Source organism: Temnothorax curvispinosus, unplaced genomic scaffold (genome assembly GCF_003070985.1).
Source record: "Temnothorax curvispinosus isolate PA1 unplaced genomic scaffold, ASM307098v1 QBEX01008120.1, whole genome shotgun sequence".
NCBI classification, from domain to species: domain Eukaryota; kingdom Metazoa; phylum Arthropoda; class Insecta; order Hymenoptera; family Formicidae; genus Temnothorax; species Temnothorax curvispinosus.
The window spans coordinates 2,462-19,191 of record NW_020217900.1 but is presented as its reverse complement, the minus strand read 5'-3'; the positions used below and the strand labels follow the sequence as shown (position 1 = coordinate 19,191).

Here is a 16,730-nt window from a genome sequence, read left to right as displayed (position 1 = left end):
GACAATCTGTGATTTGCGTCAGATTTCAAGATAGAATTCCATATACAATTTTTATGCCGTGCATTTCAATACATTTATTATATATCCTTATAGTCTGATTCTTCAACTGTCTCTCCTATTATAGATAGATCAATAACAGAACGTCTGAAGTCTTTACACATTCTAAGTTTAAGGATGCAAAAAACAGGCGACAGATCGCTTACAAATATCGAGCACTTCGATTACTGTTATATGAATATTTACCGCGGCGTTTTCAGTCGTCTGTAAATACCGTAAAGCGCTGTCGATGACGCGGGAAATGAATCTGTACGTGCCGGAAATTAATGCCGGTCGTGGTGCCGGGGGTGTGTGATTCGAATACATTTTCAGGAATATAGAGATCTGATTTTTCTCAAGAAGCTCCACGCCTTTGCGGATTCGAGACGAGACGGCATTCTTCCTCGTTTTTCCGCGTGCGCGCGAGCAAGCGCGCCGAGTCCCCCTTTCTTGATTCTCATCAGTTTCTTCCGTCTAAACTCCTTTGCAGACGTGCACCGCAAGTGGATTTCCGCAAGCGGCACTCTATTGGCTGAAGGACGGTCAGCCATTGAGAACGGGCGCCCGAGTAAGGACGGTCTCCAGCGAGCGCATTTCCGTGACGTCGGTCGCGAGGGAGGACCGCGGCATGTACCAGTGCTTCGTGCGGAACGAGTACGAAATGGCTCAAGGAATTGCGGAATTGCGCTTAGGGGGTAAGACATTCTGGACTTCGCGTTCCGGATGTACAATAGTATATACGTCGCGACGCCTTATCGTTTGGAAAGCCAAGTCCCATAGTCGTCGTGCCATCACTCGGAAACTCGAAAATCTTGGAATTATCACGAGAGGAACTGTCTCGGTATCGAACTAAATATTAATTAACATTTCCATTTTATGACTGAATTGTACACCAAAATTTAGGTAGCAAATCAATTCGAATTTCAAAAAGTGTACAATTACCGTTAGAATGGTCGAGGCATTTTCAACGATTTTTAATTATTTATCCCCTCAGTGAATCGCGAGTATTTTTATTTCGATAACACATTTTGTACATAGTATATTTAATTACAGCAAGCATTTATATTTTATAACGCTACAATTATTCGATTCGGGTGAAAGAAGGCCCCCTTGTTTGTCAAACGTCCGGCGAATGTTTCACTGTTGGTTAATATCGGTTGGTAGAACTCATACATTCCATTCCATGGCTCGCGTGCCATTTTATCGTAACGCATTCTCCATCGGGAGGCGGCCACGACTTCCCTGCAGGCTACGTGCCATTTTTGCGGGAAAGTGCCCTCATCGCTCTTCCGATTGTGCTTTACGGAGCGTGCTCCCATCTGTGGAACGATAATCGCGGTCTCGGTTTCGATTAACTCCGGTTGGGTTTCGTTTGCAGCAGCAGCAGCAGCAACAGCAAAATCGCCAAATCGCATTATCTAACTTCAACAATTGTTTCTTATTACCTAATCTAGTCAGAACCCTGATTCTTACTTTATTTTAGAATTATGTAAGTTGTAAATCTATATTTTAATAAAATAATTAAGGACCTCTTAATAATAATAAGAAACATAAAAGAAATTGGCAATAAAAGAGTCGACGCGGTATAATTAGTGCGTAATGTCAAAAGACGGATGTATTTGCATATTACAAGTTTCCGGACGTTTCGGCTCTTCTTCGAGCCATCCTCAGCGGTAAATCAGTTATAACCTCAGTAGTAAATCTATATTAAATAGGAATATTCAGCGATAAATTAGGTCGACCTTCGCTATCGCCATCGCGCAATCGAGAATCGTTGCTTAATAGCGGATAGAAACGCATGCATTTAACAATCTCTCGCTCGTGCATTTATTACGGAGGAAAAAAAAAGAGAATTCGAACGAGCGATCGCGTGTTTGGCGAACTTAATCAGAAACTTGGTTTGCCCGCGGTTTGAAAATGTTGGTTAACGGCTGCGGAACTCGCGGAACATGTGCGGAGGAGGGAAACGCCGCCGCTGCCTGTTTGCGCAGCGCGTTCCCTTCGTATAACGTATTTTCCATCGGCCGGTCGTTTCGCCGCGGGATACGTGCCATTTTTGTACGAAAATGGCCTCGTTTGCTCTCTAGCTCTCTCCCCCGTTCGCAAACCCGCCCGATATGAGACCTCCACCGTCGGGCGCATCAATGTCCGATGGACAACCGCACGACTCGCGAATTTGCCCCGGGAATATAATAAAAGCGATTTACCATAGTTTTCGCCGATAACGTCGCGACCAAGCATCGAACGGATCACATGGGGTAACATATGACACGCGGAACACATCCAGTAACTTAGAGCGCGGTGTGTTTCATGTATAAAAAATAACTCTGCAATATATATATTTCCCCTGGAATTTTTCGTGAAAAAAGACCGAAGCGTAATTTGGACGTGGCGCATCTAAATTTACGCTTATTATTAATATCTAAATTACGTGTTAATTGCTGTTGTATGAAATTACATTACATTAATAATTACGTAGAGGCTACTGTTGTTAATTAAATGTTTAACAACGTATTTTGCATTTGTATCGGTAAACAGTGTTATTTTCAATTAGATTTCGAAATATAACTCCAACGCTGGGCTCTTCCCAGCTTTTAAGTTTTTATTTTATGCCATTTTCATTTCGCGAGAATATTGCCGCTGGCAAGGGAAAGCGTGCTGAGTTTCGTGCCGTTCTTACGAGCGATTTGTACATTTCTGGGGAAGTTCGTACGGGCTTTCGCGGCCATTAACCTTTATACGGCCGACATTTGGTAACTTTTATGACCTTTGAAAGTTTAAATTTTCTTTCAAAATCGCTTATAGCCTTGCGCTCGGCTGCCTCGTTCTCTCGTCGGAAACAAGCGTACCGATCTCCGGACGCGCCGTGTATACAGTTTGTTTCTTCCTCCGTCGTAATCCGAGTTCAGATATCACGCGCGAGCTAAATTACTACTTTCCTCCTGCCCTCTTATCCCTTAGTTTTCTCTTAGCTCTCGAGTAATTTTACCACTGAATTTCTCACTTCGGACCAAAAAAAGCGTCCAATAAAGTAGTATTCTATTAGATCTAAGTTTTCAGACACGTTAAATCGAAACTGACCGGAAATTCAGTACGAGATAATTTATATATATATGTATCGACATTCAATAAACCTTATTTACTAATTAGTTCAGAAAAGATGGTTGATCTATCGTCAAAAATTAACGCAGTGCGGCACACCCACCAGGAAATCTCTCTTTTTAACGTGGCGGAGAAATACTTAATCGTCGCGAGGAATAGTTGTGCGCTAACGTCTGCATTACATCAGCAAAATGTCACGTAATCGCGCTATCCGTAGTAACGAAGCCCGTCGTCCCAGTTACGAGCGACGCCGGATAGAAAATTAGTAATTTACGTCGTCCAAGTTCGGAGCCGGGCGCCTATTACCTTGTCATTAGGATTCTTCCCGTCTCCATGATTTCTAAGCTGTAGAGGTATAGAGTGTACATTAGGTCGGGATCGCCCGCAGCACGATAGGATAGTTAGTACCTACTACCACTACCCCCTTCGGATTTGCATACGCTAACGAGATTTCTGCGGTTTTGCCGATGCTTTGCATGCTAGCCGCGCGCGATTTCGCGAAGCGACGCGACCGACTACGTCTATTTATTATGCGTCATAGATACGTCCGGGGGATGAAAACCCAGGTTCCGCGCGGGAACATCTCGGCGAATTTGCGAATTTTACCGGCGCGGCGCGGCGGTTCCTGCCCCCGGGTGGAATTATGCGAACGTGATATCTTGTCTGTTACGATTTTAATGGCGTTCTCTCCCGTGCCGCGCCGGACGAGATTTACTTTGCCGAGCCCGCACTTGGGGAAACGCGAGGCAGTGCCTCGGAAGAATATATCGCTCATGCAAATCACGCTTTATCGTGTCGTTCCTTCAAAATGCTCATTGGCATTTCGCATAAACTTCAATGTGAGGTACGATTTCGTTGCGCGTACACTGCCGAAAGTTTCGTTGCCAACGAGCGCGTAACCGTTTTCCGGGTTTCGGCACGGTAACATTTCCTGAAATTTAGAGAAAACAAGCAGCGGCGCGGTGCCAACTAATATTAATTAGAGCGCAAGTAAAACATATTAATCTTCATAATTATGCGTCTCGGAAAAACATCCCTTTTTTAACATCATATTATTTCGGAGATTATACAGAGAGCGTAACAAGAACTCCATTATATGCGGAGAAAAAATCCCAGAGATACATTATTCGCAAAATTGTACCCGATGTGCAGTAATATGCTATTTAATCGTTTATTGAAATAATGGAAAATGCGATTGATGTTTCTTCTTGCTTGTAACTCTTACAGATATACGTAGAGTAAAATTGTGCTTTAATGCCGTCGAGGTTTTATTCAGTCTTTGTTTATGCAATGAGAGAGATTTTTGCCGCAATAACGTATATCATGATATTCGCGCGTTAAAGCGTGCCGCGATCTTAAACATTAATTTACAGTTTTTGCGGAACGTAAGATTTTTTTTTCTTCTGCGCGCGCGCCAAGAAAGCCGGCACAGCGAGACGGAATAATCAGTCGGCCTAATTGTTAATTTACTAATGGCGCTCCCCCGCGCAGTCTTTTAATTATACACAGGCAAACTGCGAGCCTGATATTTGCTCCGGCGAGTTTTCAACTTTTAACTATATCGAGTTAATCCGCGCTAAATAAATCCGCGCGACTTTTTTTCGCACGTTTCTCCGATAGAAATTATAATGAGGATGAGGATATGAACAAAGGGGGGGGGGAAAGAATATTGCATCTCCTTGCGCAAATTATACGCGACTCTCGTTTTGTTGGCATTCCCGTTGCAAAGAAGCGCATGTGCACAGAAATATCGTTCTTATCATAAATATTCATCGATATCGATATCAATAACGCCGACGGCGATGAAGGGATTCTCTTTGCGGATGAATACGAAAACTTCGGTAAAGTTGACGTTATCTCACGCCCGGTATTATATCCGCGCGAAGTTTACGAATTTATCATCGCGTCATTTTGGAAAACCGACGAAACTTTTAGCGGGGCGCGTGTGCCGCTAAAAACGGCGCTTTATCTATTTATTTTGTTCACATACCGGACCTCGCAATCTGTCATAATACAATTTTTATCATTGTCACGAACTAATCGTTTAACGGTATTGCGCTTTCGATATTATTGATAAGGCATCGTTCACTAGTCACGTGGCTTTTCGTCTTTATTTAGACGATTTGTAGATCTCCGCGGAATCGACGCGATATTGCGACGACAATTGGCATAGTTTTTTATTTGGATTATTTTTAAATGGCTTTTACGATAGCCGACGAGAGATATCGTCAGGTCGCGAACTTAAATTCGTGATGGTTCGCTTTCACGTTGGACAATCGATTTGGACGTACGAATAAAAAAGAGGGGCAAAAAAAGCACGGAAATATATGGACGCGGCTATACAGCGCGGGGCGTTAGACACGGGGAAAGGAGGCGGCGGCGGCGGGGGCGGGGGCGGGGGCCCCGAGGACAAAGGGGCAGCATTTGGAAACTTTGGGGGGTGGTACGCGTAATCTCATCCCCCTTGTAACGTCTGTTAACAGAGATCGCGCCGCAGCTGGTCTACAGATTCATCGAACAGACAATGCAGCCCGGTCCATCGGTTTCTCTGAAATGCAGCGCCGCGGGTAATCCCACGCCGCAAATTTCCTGGCTGCTAGATGGATTTCCGCTTCCACAAAACGACAGACTCCTGATTGGCCAATACGTGACCGTGTACGGGGACGTAATATCCCACGTTAATATCACGACGGTGAAGCCCGAAGACGGTGGCGAGTACGAGTGCATCGCCAGCAGCCGTGCCGGCGAGGCGAGGCACTCGGCGAGGCTCAATATCTACGGTGAGTCAGCGCGAAAGTCAAAAGTCAGCGCGCAGTCGGGGGGATACGGTTTTTCCGGCCGTAATTAGAAATACCGCGGGAGCCGTACGATTACGATTTCGATACGGTCGCGGACACGGCGTTAATTAACAATAATGATTTTTACTCGGTCCACCCGGTTAATTATAATCGTTATGACGTTTCGATATTTAATTAATTATTTATCTCGAACGAAAACGTTGCTTCATCCCTGCGTATCAGATTGAATATCAAATTCGGAGTTTTCGGCAAATCCAAAGGGATCAAAATAGTCATTCTCTTGCACGACATATTAAAAATTTGTTCTATATATGTTTTTTTTTTTATTTTCTACGCGACTTCGTTTCCCTGAAATCGAGAGAGAAAGAGCGGGACTAGATTTCCTGCTGGAAATTTATAACTTCATGCTGTTTCGCGTGGCTGCAGCGTAACGAGCTTTACTGCTTTCTAATCTCAGGACTGCCATACGTCAGACCGATGTCGCCCGTTTCAGCGGTCGCGGGGAAGCAACTATATATCAAGTGTCCTGTAGCCGGTTATCCCATCGAATCGATAGTGTGGGAGAAAGGTAAGCATCGTGCGTCATTTCTGTTAATCCCCCCCGACCGAATAACGGGGAGCTTCCACGTACGTTTATTCAATATTTCCATTGCGGCGAAAGGCACGTTAAAATCTGCTGTCGATCCTTCGCATCGATTGATAATCCTTTTCGTAACAGGCGTGCTATTGCAATTTATCGGCGAATTTCATCGGATTTATCTTCGTATTTTACATTTGCAAAATTAATTTATGCGACTAAGGATCGCGCGCCGGAAAATGCGAAATATTTGCAAATATTATTATCAAGTATCCCAAATATTCTCGAACGCGAGCGTGCCCCTTTAATCGATGCCGAAATAACGTTGTTATCAGGGGACGTAAAACTGCCTACCAACATGAGACAACGAGTCGCCAACGGCACGCTGTTCATCGATACCGTGCAACGCAGCGCCGACGAAGGCACGTATACATGCACTGCCAGAAACAAACATAATTTCACGTCGCATCGCTCGGTCGAAGTACGTGTTCTAGGTAAGTAAACGTAGCCAATAGTTTCCGCATAATTTCCCCCGCGATATTGAGCACCGGAATTTAAAGCGTTCGTAAAATTAGCATTCGAAAATGAAGAGATCGCTTCACGCGCGCGCCCGCGCCCGCGCGCTTGCGAAATGAAACGATATGGTCTCTTTGCTTTCCAAAGAGGGAAAAAAAAAGGTATTTCGCACTCTCGTTATTGAGATAATAATTTTTTATGACCGTACTTTTAATTGCGATACAATCCTCTATATTTAATTAACGCAATTTTTATATACAATATACGATAATTTCATTGCCCGATGACGTACACGTAAAATGTATAATGCCTATTTTTATCAAGCTGTACAGTTTTTCTGAAATTAGGATCGACGGCGAAAAACCTCACGCGTAAGCTCTCAATGAAGATTCAGCTCAAAAAGTTTCGCTCTCATAATCTGTGTCGTTTTTGCAATTTGCCCCCGCGATGTCGAGACGCAATTATGGATATTATACTGGCGCACGTTAATATGCATTCTCCCTTTGTCGAACGTATTAAGCATCCATTGCCCGCGCGTCGCGCCCCATCCGACTGTGTGTATTAATTGTAGCCCGTTTATGCATAACACGCGCGGCATGCAACGTTTGACGCGCGCGTTGCCGAATTTATCTTTACATAATGTTTCTATTAGGTTCATCAAGCAAACTCTATGCGCGTTGTTTGACGTTGGGCAGGATTAATTAGCGCGGGACAACATCGGCCCCGAGACTTCGGTTTATCGCATTGCACATCATCGTCCATCGAAATACACGGTGTGCTTTTCGCATCGAAGATCCTATCGATTTATCGATCGCGCACGCGCGTGTGTGTTTGCAGCTCGCGAAACCGGAATGCCGAGCCGCGCGAAAATTAGGATGGAAAGTTTCGCGTTACCGAAGAAATATATAGTTTGACAATATTTTTTTTTTTATGTTGGAGGATCGCGGAGTGTAACACAGTTACTCTCTTTCGATTTTGATTGACCATTTATTTCTATATCGCTCGGCAATTACGTCGTATAATTTGGAAAATAAAATGTGAAAAGGGAGGATATACTGTTTAGGTTTCTGTGTCGAAATACGACGCACTGTGTGCAGTTTTTCAGCTCCGTCTCGCCCTGGACTCGAAGGCTTCCTCGAAATCGAGAGTGGATTCTTTCTCGAGAAGAACAATTTTATATGTATATGTATATACATTTCTTTTTTTTTTTATTGCAATACGAAACGCGCGCGCATTACGCACGTTATACAAATGTGATATATACATAACCCGCCCCGGAAATCGCGCTGAAATCAAATTAATTTTCATCAGCCGTTTGTTTTCGTTTAATATTTATAACATCGAATGTGTGTGAAACATTTCGGCAAAACACTGGTCGAGTTGCAGGTTGAAACACGATTGAATTAAATTGTCGTTTTGCGTTTCAAATAAAATTAGACGCGAATATTTCGCGCGAGATTGACGGATAGGAGCGTCATTCTTCTTCGTCGCCGCCCGCGGCGCGCTCCCTCGTCAAAGCGAATTCGCGCGATTTCCGGCGACGTTTCTTCCCCCCACCCCCCACGTGATACGCGTGGCGGGTGTATACGCCGCGCGTGCTGAAGACGTGTCCGGAAATGACCTATGCACAGAGAGCACAGCACCTCACTGCATCGCTCAAGCATTCCTCCTTTGCACGCGCTCGCCTAACTGCTCTGTTCTATTCCACCAGTATTTTTATGTACACTCGTGTGTTACACTCATGTACATAAAAATCCAGCTGCCACGTATGTACGTAACGTATATTGTACATTAGACAGACGACGCGACGTACTGCGTTGCAGATGTTGCACGCGGGGTATTACCGCAAAACGTCTTTCGATCGTAATGCCTCCCCCGTACGTGCGCGCGAGGGAGGAGAACAACGCGCGCGACTTTTTTCCCCATATAACGTCGTACAACGGGAAGTTCCCGCATTGAATTCGTAATACCCCGTGATGCGTGAAACAGTGTATAGAATTAAATTATATAGGTATTTAACGATAATTCCAACGGTGATCGCGGGATCTGTCAAGCTTTGCCGCGCGATGAAACATTGATTCAGCTAATAAACAAGCGTGTTGAAATGTTTCCTTTCAACTTCCGTGGCCAATCTGCCGAAATTTTCCATTAAGCGCGTTTGCACAACGCGCGTGTGCACGAAGTTTCCTCCGTTCTAAACACAGAGTTTACCGCGGAGATTGCGTCGGCAAGCTGAATATCCCGTCGAAAAGCACCGGCGCGATTGCCTTTCATTAAAATTGCACACGTTCTTTCTCTCAAACCCGCTGTCGATCTATAGACGTAACGAAACAATCGTCCTAAGCATCCCGCGTCGCGATATCGCATACGTTTGTCCGATCCGCGTTATTTGCAATGCAAATTGCGCGGAAAAATACTCGCTTGTCGTTTATAAATAAAGATAACAAAATTTTGTAACGGAGAACACACGTGTGACGTATTTATATAAGAAATATGCAGTCGCGCGCGTAAAGTCGAAATCACGCGAGAATTGCAATTACCTCTCGAATCCCGAGATCGACGGTATTTTCTCGCTTTCCCTCGCTGGCTGATGCACGCGCAAGTCGTTGATTTCCGCCGTCAAGACGGAAGTCGGAGAGCCGCGACGGGGAGATCGATTAATCTCGCTGCATCACAGCGCATCGAATCCCGCTGCCGTGCCGGTTTCTGACGTATGCCGTATCGGACGCGGAATTACTCCTTTACCTCCTCCTCCCCCCCTTCCCCCCGATCCGAGCCGCGTTGCCGCCGCTGGATCGCGCCGCTCTGAAAAATTGCTTTCCGCTCAACGGGGCGCATCTGGTGGCGGCGCGGAGAGCGACGATTACGACCGTTTATCCCTTCACTCATCTCCCGACCACCGACCGCGATCCCATTTCCCCTCCACCCTCCCCCTCCCGACGATGATATGTCCCGAACATCAATATCGTGATTCTCTAGATCTGAACTGCTTTGATGGAATGCCACCTTGTCTGTATTGTTCTTTTCAGTGCCACCTAAAATCACGCCTTTCAGTTTTGCTCGCGATTTAAACGTAGGGGACCGTACTAGCGTACAGTGCGTAGTCGTGACCGGCGACCTACCACTGACATTCACGTGGCTCAAAGATAACGTCCCGATTGAGACGGTCAGGACGACGTTGCCGTCGTCGCAGGATGCGCCGTCGGGCAGCCGCGGTCGGTCGCCGGCCGGTCCTGGGATCCGGGACACGATGATTAACGGGGGCCCCAAGCTAAGGGGCCCCGCCACCATGACCGCCTCCGGCCCCGGGCATGACGAAGCGTCCTCCTCGTCCTCCCAGAGAAAGAGCATTACCATCGGGATACACGACGCTTTTACCAGCGCCCTGAGCATTAGCACGATCGCACCCGCGCACAATGGCACGTACACCTGTCGCGTGACCAATGGCGCTGCAACCGTCGCTCATTCTGCACTCCTTCACGTCAACGGTAAACGCACACCGTTGGTGTAATTCTACGGCCGTGTTCCGGAATCGGTATATATACTTCGCGCCCGGTTACGAGTTACGAGACAATCACGCGCCGCGGCAATCTTTTTTTCTCTTATCTTTCCTCTTTTCTTCTTTCCTTCCGCGCCTCTTTTCTAGTCGCGCGTCACGATCGAGAGACGCACCCGCGACGTCTCCCGACGCCAAATACCGCGGCATCGTATTTCGGAACACGGAGCACCCCGGTCGACGCTCATCGGGATGCCAACAACGACGTCAAGAAGGGAGGGGGGGCTCGAGAGACGCGGATGGATTCGCGCCACGTCTTGCGGAATAAGATCGCGTCGACGACGAGAGCGGGTTATCATTGAGATTCGCGAGCCGAGGCGTTGGTCGTGATAGGACCGGACTGGCAATTTTCCAGTTCGTTGGCTGGTACGACGACGATGGAAAGTAACTGATTGATCGGCACGTAGGGAAACACCGGTGCCGCGCTGGCCATCGTTTGTGCCCTCCGCCCCGACGCCCCGCGCCGCGACGATCGATCAATCAGCGCGCGTCCGACCTCGCGCGATGCGTACCGTAATCAATTTTGTTTTACCTGAAGAAAAAAGGGGCACTCGGGATAAATCGCTGACGGCTTTGGGGGATGCAATTCTGCAAAGAGGATCTTCGCGGGGCGTGTGTCGTCCGTTCGTTACATCGTCCGCGAAGAGAGAAGCCTCGTCGTTGTTCGTCGACCGTTTGAGCGCCGACCGCATTTCCGGCTCTCGTCCGCGATGATCTTCGATCGCCGATCTCTCCGAGATTTGGAAAGATCATCCCGACGTGACCGTTTCTGCTACACGCTAAATCCTAAAACTGCACACTGTACCAACGCGCCGGATCGGTGATTCGTATTCCACCCCAGAGTGTTCGAAAAAGGACTTGGAAAAGAAAAAAAGAATACAATGAAGTCCCATTGGCGCAAGCACCGATTCGGCATGTTGCCAGCTTTTTCTCAGATTACTTTCGATTTTGAAGTTATTCTCTCTTTCTTTCATTCTTTCTCGTCCTGCACGCAGTTTTCTCTTTGCACGCCCATCTGCACGCTTTGATCGAGTTTTCCTGCAACCACTATCGATACCTATGTGTGTTATATGTACTGTATATACAATCTTGGCAATGTCTTTGGCTACCCCTCCCCCCACGTATTAGCGTTATATGAGCGGCCCGGAGTATACTTGTCCAACCTACATTTGTTTTGTTCTTTCAAGCGTCATGATTTTTTTATCAGAAAAAGATCAAGCAACGACAGTAAAAGAATCAGAATATATTTCTGTACCTTAGAGGTAAAGGTTCGTATCTCCATTGTTGAATTATGAATTCAGAGAAAAACGAGGTTTAAAGTTTTTAAGTAAGAAAATGGTGCACTGAGAAAAAAAATTTGTCAATCCCAAGAAATATTTAGTCCGATACGTTCAACTAAACATTTTAGTTAGTTAACTAAACATTAGTTGAATTAATTAATTCTTGATTAAAGAAACGAAATAAATTATTAAAACAACTAATATTTAGTTAACTAACTAAAATGTTTAGTTGAACGTATCGAACTAAATATTTCTTGGGATTAACAATTTTTTTTCTCAGTGTGTGTTTTTTAGATATAAAATAAAAGTAGCTTGTGATTTATTAAGTTTATAATATATGGTACAACTGCCAATAACACACTGACCAAAATTAAAGGACTATGAAAAATGTTCAATATGACTTTTTCTTAACATTGTATCTTAGGAACGAGTAATAATAGACGTAAGATCCTTTAGCATTATACAATTCAAGCTCCTGGTATATTAAAAAATGTATTAATTCCATTTTGACAAAAACTGGAAATACGATTCTTTGCCTCTAAGGTACAAATTTATTTTAGATAAGTGAAGAAAACACGTTTTTTTTACATAAAAATACAAATAAAATATATTAAACAGTTGGACATCTTTTAGCCGCTTGTATACACGTATTTATTATGGTATCTACTTCTTAGACACAACACACGGACTGTGACATCGAGAGGTTGCGAAAGAGCGCAGGAGCTCTCGCACGCGAGAACGAGCACGAAGCGAGAGAGATTTTTCGTCTCGACGAAAGTCTGAAATCTCGATGTCGCAGCGAGACCGTAAAGTTACCGTACTGGTTTTTCCTATTCGCACAGGTGTATGCATCGTCCAGCATTGGTATTCAAGAGACACGAGTAATGTTTTGACTGAATATATTACATTTGTCTATATTTCTCCTATAGTACTCCACACACATATATATATATATACACACGGAAATCGCTGTTAACGACATTTCTGCGATATCCCGTAGGAGACGTATATTTTATACGTTTTTTTTCCACGAATGGCATTATACACTCTGTTACTCATTACTGTGTTGTATGATATCACGTTTTGAGCGTTTTAATGACAAAGTCATCATTTTATTAATGTAGCAAAGAGTTTTATGATAATGTGTTTAAGCTCGAGGTATATCATATATATACTTGTGTAACGTCGTTTTTACCATATATTGTTACGATATGATTATGAAGACTGGTAGTGATATTTGTATCCAAGGGGCATCCGACGCGAGAGCTCTCTGAAATTTTCGTCGAAGAAATATGGTAGATCTGCATGCGTAAATTTCTATCGAGGAGAAAAAATGGAAATCTGGGGATCTGTGTAATCTGGGAAATGGAATCACGGAACGGATCGCGTCGTTTCGTGACGTCAATACACCCAGAGATCTCTCTCGTCCTTAGATCTTTTATTATCCACATTTGAAATTCCTCTATCGGGTAGGGCTCGGTAAGTAAGTCTGCGATACGCAACCGAGACAAAGGAAAAGATAAAGGAAAGGAGCGTACATCTCCGAAGGAGGGAAAATGCGTGTGCAGGTGTCTCATGCCGGATGGGCGATCGTTATGGCGCATCTCGCCAGGCCAGGATCTCGCGGTTCGAGCGACAGCGAGGTCCCCCCGTGTGCGCGCGACGCACGTTTTCGCGTGGGAATTTATTGTCGAACGGAGAAGCGGGGCAGATGCGTTCTCGGTCGCCAAGTTTCCACGCACCGCGACATTCGCGCGAAACAATTTATTAATGTTCCCCTCCGTCATTTTGCCTGGGGGAGGGAGGGAGGGAGGGATGCGCGAGAAAGGAGGTGCGGGTCGGAGCTTATTTCCAACTTCGCCCGGTTTCCTCATAAAGACACATCGGCCGACATTAACAGTTATGCTCGCTCGTAAATGTTCATTTCCCCCCAAGCTACACCGCCCGGCGTTATGCTCTCGGCGGGCGCGTTACGTATACGTACGTAACGCTACTATCCCGATATTTATGGCCGTGCCACAATTTTCCGCGCGCGGACCTTGCCACGCACGGTTGCGGTGCGAGGAAACGCGGTCGCGCGCCGCACCTGTCCTTCCCGCACGAGGTGCGGAAAATCACGCGGCGGAATGGATCGGAATAAATGGAGGTCGGAGTTTATCGAGTTTCCGCGATGGTTACCGCCAGGGGATTCTCCTACGCGCGTCCTTGCGGGTCACCGCTATCGAACGGCTGGAAGAATAAACCGACGCGACAATGCGTCAAAGGTATACGCACGAGCCGCGTGACTTCGTCCTGCGACTTGGGGCGTCGAGACGTCGTCTAATCGAATTGCGCCGCGACCTGTTAACAGGTAAAATATTAGCCAACGACAAATAAGGGAGGATGAAATGCGGTTGTTATACATATGGTTCCCTCACGGTAACGTTGCATGCGTTATACGGTGTCCCCATTTTCGCAAAACGCGCGATCAATTGTACGTATGCACAAGATACGCGATATCGCAAAAAGACGCAAAAAAAAAAACAAATTCTCGATCGATGATCGCGCGCCTAAGGCGCGGCAAAAAAAAAACGTCAGCGCAAGACCGCAAGGGGTGCACTACTCTCCATTATCATGTCACAACGTAACGTTTATAGTTCCGCCGCGGATCTCGCCATTTTTTTTCGGAGACGGTGTGATGGAGGGACAGCGGACACAGCTTATGTGTACGACGAGCCAGGGTGACCAGCCGTTCAACATCACGTGGTTGATGGACGAGAAACCGATTCAGGTCAGACCGAGCGACGGTGGTACATCGGTGTCGTCGGTCCAGACCGTCGCCGCCGCCGCCGCTGCCGCCGCCGCTACCGTCGAGACCAGCAACGGCATACAGATAAGCGACTATCCGCCGTTTTCCAGCATCCTGACGATAAATAGCGTCAGCGCTAGCCACAGCGGCAACTACACGTGCCAGATCAGCAACGTCGCTGGCCTGGCCGAGCACTCGACCAGCCTCTCAGTCGCTGGTTGGTGTCCTGAGAAAAACTGATGTATAGTCGTAAGAAAACTGTGTACATAAAGCGTCCACAAATAAGAAACCTTCCTTCTTCGCTATCTCCCAATCCTTCTCTCTATTTTTCTGTTTGTTTATCCCTCAATCTATCTACGTATCTATCTCTCTCTCTCTCTCTCTCTTTCTCTCTTTCTCTCTCTTTCTTGCTCTCTATTTTTTGTTTTCTCTCTTTCTCTCTCTTTCTCTCTCTTCTCTCGCACCATTGTCCCACTTTTCTTATGTATAGGGGTGTATACACGTGTATGTATACGCATATATGTACATATATGCGTGTACATATATGTTGAACAGGTATACACAGTTCGTATCACAGCGCAGAATTCGAAGGAACGTCGAGCAAGGTTCGGTTTTCTTTTTTTTTTTATTTAATCCGCTGTGTTATCCGGGTTACTCGGACGACTTTTCCGAGCCGTTGATGACATCCCTCGAGAAGGTACGCGCAGCACGAGTCCCCATTCGCCGGATCGTAATCTTATATGTTAGTATCTGATTCCGCCAATTTGAAACACTCTTCGTTTTCTGGAAAAGTTTCTTCTTCGATAGCCGTAAGTTGGATGAATCTTAAAAATCTATTTCACTCTTTCGAAAGAGCAAAGTTTTATCGTGACATTTGTAAAAATCAAGCTGTTTGAAATTGCGTGTATGATGCTCGAAAAGGATTCGCGTTGAGAACCAATCTTTAAATATTGAAAAATGTTTAAATATTTCGACAGGTATGAATCAGGTGTATAGATATATCGAGGGAATATAAATATTTCACGCAGCAGTTCATATTTCATGCAATACGATGCTAATTGTGAGCAACACAATAGTCGAATATCATATTTTTTTAAAATTATTCTCACACTTGTTTCAAGAGAGATCCAATTTACATGAGAAAAGAAAAACAAGCAATTGTATTAAAATCTATCGAACTTGGATTAGTCATTTGGATTAATCAGAAAACTAGGAAGGCAATTGATCAGAAAATCCAGCTGCGGATCGATATCTGAAATAGTTTTGAGGATTAATTGTTAATGGGTTTCGCCGGATTTAGTTCCTAGTGGTCTCACACTCGCTGGGCGAGCGATATTTTATTCATTTCCATCCATTTCGACCCAAATTCTATAGAACATCAAAAGATTCGTACATTTCGTATGTATACCCGGCTCCACGTATTACCCCGCAGCCCGTAGCACGTAATGGCGTCTGCTCTCCTAATGCGTATAAAATACGACAAGATTGCTAGGTTTTCGACATCTGAAAGCCATTAAAGATTTTCCAGCGAATGTCGCGCGGCAAAGGAATTTCCTCAAAGCGAAATACGATCCTTTAACCTCAGCAGAGAGGTTATACACGGCGCGTAACAAATTGGAGGACGAATGTGCAAAACTGTAGTTTTTCAAGAATAAACATCAAAGGAGTAAGTAACAATGGTAATTGGGCATTCACATCCATAAAAAAAAAACAAAATTGATGAAATTAATTTCTATAAATTCGAGGTAAAAAAAAAAATGACGGATAAGGTTTTAAACGTCTTGTCTGCAACGTTATGAATCTTTTACAATCAAATTTCTCGCTCCGATTATCCGTATATATTCTTTGAGAGTACTTTGAGAGTCGTATTATAGGGTACATGCCAGACTTTCGTAATATTTGTCAAATGGAACGCTACGTGCTTTCGAGTTCGCTTTGTGTTCATCATGCAACGAGTGTACTATACTGCACTTTTCAGTTTCATGGTACTACCTTTGCCGCCACGGCGCTTACGATCAGCATATACGTATGTATATATTCATTTCAACGCGATCTTTACGTGTACTGATATTTTTCG

General features: G+C 45.1%; 1 protein-coding gene across 2 annotated transcripts in view; it reads left to right on the top strand.

Moving 5' to 3' along the window:
• The window catches only part of LOC112457686 (Down syndrome cell adhesion molecule-like protein Dscam2), a 54,877-nt gene extending 39,838 nt beyond the window's left edge, over positions 1–15,039 (top strand). The window contains exons 8-13 of one of the 2 annotated variants that reach the window (XM_025020871.1): positions 527–731; positions 5,622–5,918; positions 6,394–6,504; positions 6,849–7,007; positions 10,059–10,517; positions 14,502–15,039. In XM_025020871.1, coding sequence (XP_024876639.1) covers positions 527–731; positions 5,622–5,918; positions 6,394–6,504; positions 6,849–7,007; positions 10,059–10,517; positions 14,502–14,893 — 1,623 coding nt within the window. In that variant the 3' untranslated portion in view covers positions 14,894–15,039. The remainder of the gene's footprint in view (positions 1–526; positions 732–5,621; positions 5,919–6,393; positions 6,505–6,848; positions 7,008–10,058; positions 10,518–14,501) is intronic. The other variant, XM_025020870.1, reaches the window with a different exon arrangement.
• The last annotated feature ends 1,691 nt before the right edge of the window (positions 15,040–16,730 follow it).